The 10409-nt window shown below is 30.1% G+C and overlaps 2 protein-coding genes across 2 annotated transcripts; both read right to left on the bottom strand.

Annotated features, from left to right (window-relative positions):
* On the bottom strand, positions 1-2387 carry EIN_350480 (hypothetical protein; the record flags this gene model as incomplete). Its single annotated transcript, XM_004256391.1, has 3 exons — positions 1-371; positions 510-1542; positions 1667-2387. Coding segments are annotated over 3 exons (2125 nt in total), but the record flags the coding sequence as incomplete, so codon positions are not given.
* A 586-nt stretch (positions 2388-2973) lies between these two features.
* On the bottom strand, positions 2974-3947 carry EIN_350470 (hypothetical protein; the record flags this gene model as incomplete). Its single annotated transcript, XM_004256390.1, has 2 exons — positions 2974-3528; positions 3591-3947. The coding sequence occupies 2 exons, from the start codon at positions 3945-3947 to the stop codon at positions 2974-2976; spliced, it is 912 nt and encodes a 303-aa protein (XP_004256438.1).
* Positions 3948-10409: the final 6462 nt, after the last annotated feature.

Genomic DNA, 10409 nt, shown 5'->3' with positions numbered 1-10409 from the left:
CAACTCTTGTAAATGACTGGCCCTGTGCTTTATTTATAGTCATTGCAAATGCTGGTACAACAGGTATTTGTATCCTTGTAAATTTGAATGGCCAATTTTGTTCTGTAGGTTCGAATTTGAATTTTGGAATCACAATTCGTTTATCATTTGTTGTGAATTGACATTCAATGGAATGTTCAAATAGTTTTGTAATAATAAGGCGTGTTCCATTACATAATCCCATGGAAGGTTGAATATTTCTCAAAAGTATCACTATCGATCCAACTTTAAGAAGTAATTCATGTGGAGGAAGTCCAGAAGGACACAAAGTGTTCAAGAATTCTATTGTAACAATGGCAGCCTCTCCTTTTTCGGAGTTATTTGAATCGACACTTTTGTACAATTTTTGTGGTTTATCAAGTTTTGATAATATTTTGGTGTTAATTTCATTGACCGCTTTGTTTGTAGGTATCAATATTATGCGTTCTGACAACTCTTCAGGCGTCAACTAATTGATATTATTTCCAAACACTTCATTAATAAGATCATGACTCAACATGTTTTTTGGTATTTCAACATCAACCAATTCTCCATTTCCAATTGAAAGAAGCCACTTGTTGAATTTAATTTGTCCTTCACTTCTCATGTTTGTTGTAAGTTTCAATTTTTTGAATTCTTTCCATATATAAGACTTTTTTACACAACAATCAATGATTTCCGCCTTTGACCCAAATGGTACAACGGGTAAAGTTTGACGAAAGTCACCACCCAATACAACAACCTTTCCTCCAAAAGGCATATTGTTTCCCATGACATCTTGTAAATATTCGTCAATAGCCATTAACACACGTTTTGGTACCATTGATATCTCATCAATAAGAATCAAATCCACAAACACAAAAGGTTCTGCATCAGGTCCTTCAATAGATAAATTACATTTATTTGTTTCATCGCAATTTAATGGAAGCTTAAAAGTACTATGAAGAGTCCTTCCACCCTTTATCAACGTTGAAGCAATCCCACTAAAAGCAAAAGTTTTGACCGACTTTGAAAGTGTCAAAGCTTTATCAATCAAAACGTTATACAGAAATGTTTTTCCCGACCCACCTGGTCCATCAACAAAGAAACATTTACATTCATTGGATTCTTCATTTAGTGCACGCATTATTGTATCATAAGCCGTTCTTTGTTGTTCATTTAATTTGTTAATTCTAGAATCTACTTCTTCTTCAAATGGTACATCATCCACATTGACAATAGTATCTACATTTTGGTCAATTATCGAGCTTAAATTGAAGCCGAAATTCAAAAGTGATTTTTCACTTTCTCTAAGCATGTTCTCAATTTCTATTAAAGCTGATATATCGGCTTCTTTTTGACTTCTCCCCTCTTGTAGAAAATTTTGAGCCATTTGAATGTGATATTTATCCCATACAGACAAAGCATCAAATGTATTATTAATCGTACATACAAACACAAAAAGTTCTCTTAATTGATGGGGCATTTCCATCTCTATAGCTTCTGAAAATGTTTTGTCCCACTCATCTTCACTGTCGATTAATCCTCTACTTTCGCATGTATCTTTTTTCAATGTGTTGTTTAATTTCGTCGTTTTCAAACATTTTCAAAGAAGCGGCATCACTCCCTATATAAATATATTTTTATATATATTTAATTCCTTGAACACCACTGCAGCATTCCACATTTATATGAGCATTAAACCTTTTCAATAAATATGGATTATATGGCACTACCATACTATTGTCAACTTTCTTCCCTCGAACAATAACTGGCGCACATTGACGTCTTTGATACTTAGGAAATCCATTTGTCAATATTGTTTCATTGCAAAATTCCTTTGGAAAATGCTTAGAACAACCCTTTTCTGACATGCAAGGGGCTTTTGGGTTATCTGTTCCACATTGTCCATGTACCATAAACGTTTTTACCAACTCTTGCGTTTCTTGGTCTTGACTGAATTCGGCAGAAATTGTGGCATTGACGCTCTCTGGATCTTTAAGTTTATAGTCATTAGCAAGAACAACTAATATATGTGAATGTGGAAGACCTCTTTTTTGAAATTCAATAACATACACCCACGCAATTACAGTTCCAAAAATCCCATCATCTGTAATATGCTTTAACAGGTAATTCATTTTCAAATGAAATACCCTGGATACTATATCAGGACGATCAATTGCTTCTTCACCGGGTTTTAAATTTTCAACAATTTCTTGCCACTTGGGATTTGCGGTAAATGTAATGAAAAGATCAGGAAGTCCAAAGTGTGAAAAAATAGACATCGCATCAGCACATTTTTGGTGCATATTTCTTGGAGAATTTGGAAAAGTTGAAGGAAGAATTACCCGTTTGCCTTTGGCCTCTTTGTTGTTATTGCCATCATTCATTTGGTCTTGTAATTCACAATACAATTCACTCTTCAACTTTGGTTGGTGAGATTTTATATAATTCAAGTTGTTGGTTTCAATTCTTAAAAATGGATCAACGATAAATTGTTGTGTTAATCTGTACATATGCAGTTTTCACTTCCATCATCCCTCACTGAAAACAATGAAGAGTAGTATTGCAACATTGTTACCTTATCTCTTATTGTTGTTTCATTCGAAATATTATTCTTTTCATCTTTCTTCCAGCCATCTTGTCCTTGTGGAAACAACAAAACATAACACAGCGGTTCTAAAAGAACATTTAAAATATTGATATTTCTCAATTCTTCTAGATGCTCAAAATTAGCTTTTTTATAAACAATAATATTGCGATGGAGTGGTATTTCACTTTCATTTGTATCTCTTGTGAATATCGCTCCAATTTCTGAAGCTGTCGGTGCATTATAACGATGACTATCTCTATCTTCGTTTCTATAAAAAACCAAGCGAATGTTTTCATTTGTTGGATTAGTTTCGATGACATGTCGCATGTTTATATAATTTGTGGCAATCACATTGTTTCTTCTTATGTATTCATCAATTTGTTTTATAATAGTTTCATTGCATTTTTTGTATACTTACTGCTTTTTCTGGAAACATTGGCTTCATCTGCATCCAAAAAATACAACTGCCCAAATGTGGGATTCCCGTTGGTAGGAAGTGCATTAGAAATATTATGATAAAAATTACCTTGAACAATAAAACTACTCGTGTGCCCCATATTTGGAATATTTGCACCAAATGAAGCGAAAGAGAGTGAAGAATTGATAACGCGAATGTTTTCCTTGAAATTTTCATGATAATTGTTGTTTACGTCGAGGAGATCTTTTATTATTGGTGGGTAGTATAGATCAGTCTTTGGTTCAATTTTTCTGTAATGACAACAATTGTAATAAAGGTTTGGATGATGTTTATTTCTTCTTTCACATTCGAAATGCAATGCTTTACAGAAAACACATTTGGTTGTGATTTTTCCCAAATATAATACGGTTGTATTACTAATTGTATTTTTAACAGCTAAAAGACATGGTGATCTTTTTGTTTTTGTATAACAATGTTGCTTAATTTTATTTGTATTTTTTAATATCATTGAAGTATTTTTCTTTGTCTCATGTCCTCTCTTCTTTTTTGAGTTTCTTCATCTGTCTCCATCATCACACTAACGGCTTGTCGTTGTTCAAATATACTAATTTTTGATATTTTTATTGTTTTTTTATTTAATAAATTGTTATTTTTTCTTTCCCATATACGTTTTTTGATGTTTTCCATCTCTTTTTTATTTAAAAAATGCACTTTTCTTCCAATTCCAACTTGTGAAATGTATTTAATAAATTGAAAAAGTGTTTTTGTGTGGATTGCTTTTTTTCTTTCAATAATATCAAATACTAATGTCTTTAAATTTGTATTTGAATTTTCTAACTTTTTGATATCATTACATGTACCAAAGCGTTTTATGAAATATACACAATCCTTTAAAGTGATTTGAGAAAAGTAAAAGTCTTTGTAATAATCAGATGCCATTACTTGTTATTGTTTTTATCAAATGTCAGTTCTGTTTTATTGAACTAAAATAAAGTTTAATTATTGTTTAAAATATGTTTTTCTGTGGAACTAAACTCTGATAAAACGACAGTTAGTCCAATTGTTAACTATCGTTTCTTAAACAGTATCACAATTTACCATTATATTTAGTATAATTAACCATAAATATAGAACACGCTTAATAGTATAAAACCAATAAGAATAGTAACTGTAAATAAATAAATAATTATACCGATTTTTCTATTATATATAAGGGGATATAAGGGGATAATATTTTTTTTCAATTATAACATTTTTGTATTAAATTTCAATTATTAACTTTAGTTGAAATGATTATTATTTTAAAGAGTATTTTGTCTTACATATTTTTTCTTTATTATTTTTTCCTTCCCCCATTGGATCGTTTCCATAAACAAAATCATTATGACACATGATATCATTAAAAGTGGTCTGTTTCTCATCTAAGTTTGTTTCAAGAATAAATAGTTTTTGATAAACAATACCCTTTGGTGTTTGTGTTATGTCCATCACAAAGGTTGTAGCAGTGTTAGGATGTGCCGTTTCATCTGGAGAAGATGAATTGTTGTGCTCCTCATTGATACCATCATCGTTGTAAGTGTTTATCATGATGTTTGGATTTTGTTCACAGATTTGTTGTGAAACAAAGTGTGGCTCATTTATTGCAGGTTGTTGAATTGTTAATTCTCTGGATATTGCTTGAAGAACCATATTAACATCTTTTATCATTTTATTATATTTGATGTGTTTACTCCTGTGGTGATCAACGCATCTTTGGCTCTCATCAATTGGAACTTTGGCGTGTTTTTGATTTTCTTGTAATTTGAGTTCATTAAGGAGTTTAGAGACAAATAATTTAGTATATTAAAGTAGTTAAATGCGAAGTTTTGGAGCCTTTCCTTAATTGCACAAAAGACGTTCTCGTCTTTGTGAAGACGATTGTTGTAATGCTCTTTTAGAGCATCTCGCAGAAATTTTTAACAAAAACATATTAATTCAAGCCATTTACAAACCCATCGGGTTCATCTTAAATGAAGTACTGGAACTCTGGAGTATTACCAAAAGAAATACATTTCCTTGAAACTCTTTTTTGTGAGAGTCGTGGTTTAGGCATTTAATGGTTATATTGCGTTTGTGGTTAATTACACTTAACACAAACACATAATAAAACCCTTATTTATTTATGTATGTTTTTTTATTAATATGATTTTATTCGTTTTTTTTAATTATCTTTTGTCCAAAAAGTACCATAGAGATATAATTACTCACACCTTAATTGTTAATAATTTAAATATTAAATTCCATGTTTGTTTTAATATTTATATAAAACTTTATACAATTGTTCAACACAAAATATTTTGAAATTATAACGACATTTTCAGCTTTTTTATATTCACAGACTGGTACAATATAAATGTTTTTTGTGTAATTAAAGCTTGTCATTAATATACACGATAGCATTGGAACTGTTTGGCCTTATTGATTTATTTACATCTAATTGTATTGAATCAACCACACACCTCAAGCCCATTTTCGTCACACTTCCCAATCCCAACTGAATATGCTGAGTTTAATGATTGGTCAAAAATATTCCGGCTGACTGCCACATAGAAAGTTCATTCTTGATTTCTCAAAGCAAGTGGAGATGAATCCAATGTTGTACAATTTAAAAGTCTTCAACAATGTTTTGTTGCTATCATTTTATATAAGTTGTAATAGCCTGATGTCATCTCGGCTGCGCGACTGTTGTCAGTCTACGACCAATGTACTTTATTGATTTTCCTTTCAAGTGCCAAATTGTTACCAAAGACTCTTTTCACTACAGACAACACTTAGTTAATGTGGCTCGATAAAAAGTCGAATTACCATTATTGAAATGACTTTTTATATTCGCTCTGGTAGTTGTCGTTTCCATTTCCAAAAATCAGTTGATGTTGGTGAACTGAATTGACCAGCGTTAGTTGGGTTGTGCCCCACTCATAGTCAACTGATGCTGTTGACAGTTTTTTCAAAATTCTTTAGTGACTTGCTGTTACTGCACTGGAACTCTCCAATACAACAACTCCAGTTATTCAGTGAACACGACGAGTGTCTCGTCTTACCTCATATTCCTATACCACAACTTAAATTTTATTATTTATTTAATGTTGATGCCGTTCTGGAAGTTTTGCATTTATGACGCTATGAACTCCATGTAGATTTTATTTGGGGTTCTGTATTTAAAGATGCTTTGGTCATCATTAGCTATTTAAATATACTTCGCAATGTTGTTTTCAATATCTTAAAAGAAAGCGTCATTGAAAACGCCGGTGTTTCTCACCCACTTCTGAATTTCAATTGTCATAGTTTAAGACTTTACCACTATTTTTGTATAATAACATCACTATTTAGCCATCTTAATAATGGAGACAATCTTTTTACAATACTAATAACAAGTGTTCAAGTAATTAGTCTTTGGCGAAGTTTCAACTAGTCTCACCCAAACAACATAACAGTTGACACCCAATAAATTTCTACATACTTAACCACCACTTAACCGTGTACAGTTTCAAGTTGTATCGTATGCAGTTTACAATTTCATACAACGAAAAAATCATTAAAAATGACCTAATATAATAATAATATTTGTTCATAATCTTATTATATGTTTTCAATATATTGTCAATTTAAACAATAAAACTTGTTGCTAATGGTAAATTGTATAGAGTTTAGTCAACACAATATATGAAATTCGATGTGCATGATAATGAAAGGTATGTTTACTATTTTTATATTTTTAAATAAATTTATTTTGTGTTTTTTGTAACTGTCTTTAATTTAAAACTTAAAAAACATCGTTTTTTTCTTTTAAAAATTATTTTTTATTTTTATTTTTAATAATAATAATAAAGTCGACCAGAAAATTGTCGTACACCAGAAAATACTCGTACACTTCCTAAAATAGAATTTATTTTTTTAAAAAAGATTTTTACTCGAAGAAATTTCATTTTTCACTTTGATTTTTTAAACTGATTCTTTTATATTCTTTATTCTTCAAAATGATGCTTTAAATCATTTTTGATGTATTTTTTTGTTCTTTTTCACGAAATAAAATTCTTCGAAAATTTAAATGTTGTCAAGATTATCATTTTTTATAAATAATTTTTTGTTATTCTCTAATTATTGTTATTTAGAAGTATAGTTCGGTATAGTTTGAATAGTTTATAACAATGTCCAATATTTTTCGAAATGTATTTTTTAAACAAAGTTCATAAAAATAGAACACCATTGATACCACCATATCTACTCAACTCAACGTTCATATCGCTAATTAACAACGGGTGCTCGTCTTTCAACAAATTTTTAGCATTACAAATGTGGCAATTAATTTGGTTAACCACTTAATCAAAAAATTGGAGTATGAACTTGTTATTTTTTTCAAAGTTCGTTTTTTGATGTTTTTATCTAAAGTAATTTAAATATAAATGTTTTAATTACAAAACACACAAAAGTGTCTACCGAACAATGTTTGTTCGATGACTAAACTATAACAATAGATGTGTAAAGCTAATATGAACTGTTTTTCATCATCAATATTTAAAAAAAACACAAGACCAAACCGGCAATTTTTAATCACTGTAAAAAAATTCGAAGTAAAAACCCGAATTTGTTCTGTAATTAAAGCTTAAAAATAATACGTTTCTTTAAGTTATTAAAATGAATGATATTTACAACTGTTAAAATTATTACATGTTATAAAAATTTATAATTCCCGATTTTTTAGTTAAATCCTAATCAAAATAACAAAACTGATGATTTAATAAAACACAATCCAATAAAACCTAATCGAAATGGAGTTTCCTAAGAACAAAGCTAGAAGACGTCTCGCGAAAAAGTATTGAACATCGATTCAATCAAAATTTACAAGAAAGCTCAGCCAATAGATAACCTTGTTGAAATTGTTATGAAACATGAAAAAGAATTAATTGCATGTGTTTATTTGTTTGAACAATTGTCAATAATTAAAGAATTTTCCAAAGGTTATAGAATATCAATACAACGAAAAGCAGACCTTTTTGGTGTTTCACGTAGCACCATAAAAGACAACGAAAGTTATAATGGTAATGAAATAAGTAACGTGGGGAGAGTATCGAAATTGACAGAATTAGAAGTGCTTGTCATTTCTAATTCAATTCGCGAAAAACAAAACACACCAGAACCAATGACACTTGGCAACATATGTCAATTTGTTGAAACACTTGTTAGGAAAACCATACATAAACAGACTATACTGGGCCACCTCCAACAAAATGGTTTTACAACCAAACATATCTTTCCACAGGAAGCTGAACGTGCCCAGCTTAATCCAGAATTGTTGAAAGAATACGAAGAACGCGCCCACCAACTTCTCAACAACACCGTTAAGTATGCAGGTTCCAGATGTATACACTTGGATGGTGTTTTACCAAAACTGTTGCTCAATATTGATGAAAGTGGTTTCATTCCCTTTACTGACGAGAAGGGGGCACACAGTATTATTGACCCAAATGCTCCATTTAACAAGTATTACAAGGTAGATAGAGGTATCAGGAGAGTCACACTTCTTGCTGGAATATTTGCAGATGGAACAACATTGAAGCCCCTTCTCGTCGTTTCCCGTAAAACAATTGATAACGAGTTGAGTGAGTACGTCGAAATGGACAATGTTTTGATCGTTTACCAAGAAAATGGGTTCATCAACACCCGTATCTATCAATTGTGGCAACAGTATTGTCTTGGTCCCGAGCTTGATATTCGGAGAAAGAACTGCCCCAATGAATGGGCAGTTATTGTCCAAGACAACTTCATTGTTCATGTCCATGATGAGTGCCACCAATGGTTTGTTGAAAATAAAGTTGCCGAGCTTAACCTTTGTCCTCATAGTAGACATTTGAGCCAACCACTTGATGTTGTTGTGTTTGGTTCTCAAAAGGTTTGTATTGTTTGTATTTTTGTAGGTCTGTTATTATTATAACATTTAATAGTTAGTAATTTGTAATAATTATAACAAAGTATTTATTTATAGAAACTGATTGAATAAAAAGAAGTCAGTAAAGTTGCCAAAGAAAAAGTTGGTAATTCAATCATTTTGAAAGAAGGAGAAGTCACCGAAGTCAAAAAGGGTGTTAAATCAAAAGAACACAGAGATGTAATTGATGGCCTCTACAATCACAAAGAACTTCGCCCATCAATAATTGAGGAGCTGAGAACAAGCTCGCTTACCAAACAAATTGTGTCAATAATTGCTTCTTTTAACAAAGCTACAAGTTCAAAGAATATCCTTGCATCTTTTCATGTTTGTGGCTTTGTTAAAAAGCAAATGCAAGTCACAAAAAGTACATCCAAAACAGAGTATGAATACAGAATATTCTACAACCCAGAACACGCTAGACACATCAGAGTTTTTTCAATGAACCATACTCGGTTGTAACCGAGCACTTTGTTGGAAGACTTTCGGTTGATTTGAAGGATGTGGAAGCTCGACTTAAGAGAAAAAATGAAACTATTTCTCTGGCCAAAAAGTAATTTACTCAAGTTTTGAGTTCCATTTTTTATAGTTCTGGTAATAAAAAAATATGTTTATTGTAATTAAGAGTTGTTTAACTAATGCCAAAAGTACAATATATTGAAGATAATAGAACAATACAATATTAAATATATTTAGACGGTTTTATCTGAATATATTTTGGCAACTCATTGTGTATTGCAAGTAATTTGACAGAATTTGGATAATAAACAATCATCAATATCGCAAAGACAAAGATTGCAATAACTTAATGAATATAAATATTTTAACCAATCTGAAGCTCCAAAGTTTTAAGAAAAAGAATATATGAGAGAATACGTAAAATATGAAAAACTGATCAAAAATACCAATTGTTAAGTTAATAAACAGTGTTATTTAAAATAACAAAAAAACTATATTCAAATTTAAATAATAAATTTTTATTATTACATTAATGATTAAATTTCTTGTAAAATATAGTTTGTTTTTTTGTAAAAAGTATATAATTTTGTGGCTCATTTAACGGTTAACTATTTTAGATATTATTATTAATTAAGTGTTAGTTTAAATTGATTATAACCCCATAATACTATATTTTGATTGTGACATTATTCAAAAGACAATGAAATTCAGTATTTATAATTGAAAGATTCTTAAGGGTGTTTGGTTTGTTTTAAGTTAATGTGTTTCAATAATCTAATATAATAATTAAAAATTTCTAATAAACCATGGTTGTTAATCATCTAGTTTGATAATAAAAAAATAAAAGTAAATAAATACATGTAAAAATCAGTGATTAAAATAATAACAATCTTCAAACATATACAATCAATAATTATATATTTAATTATTTTTGATACAAAACTCGTTTAATTAACACTGTTTTTTATGTAAAGTGG

Source organism: Entamoeba invadens, assembly GCF_000330505.1.
Source record: "Entamoeba invadens IP1 unplaced genomic scaffold scaff_1105074726049, whole genome shotgun sequence".
In the NCBI taxonomy this organism is placed as follows: Eukaryota; Evosea; order Mastigamoebida; family Endamoebidae; genus Entamoeba; species Entamoeba invadens.
The sequence above is the reverse complement of the archived record's forward strand: the minus strand, read 5'-3'. Positions and strand labels throughout refer to the sequence as shown.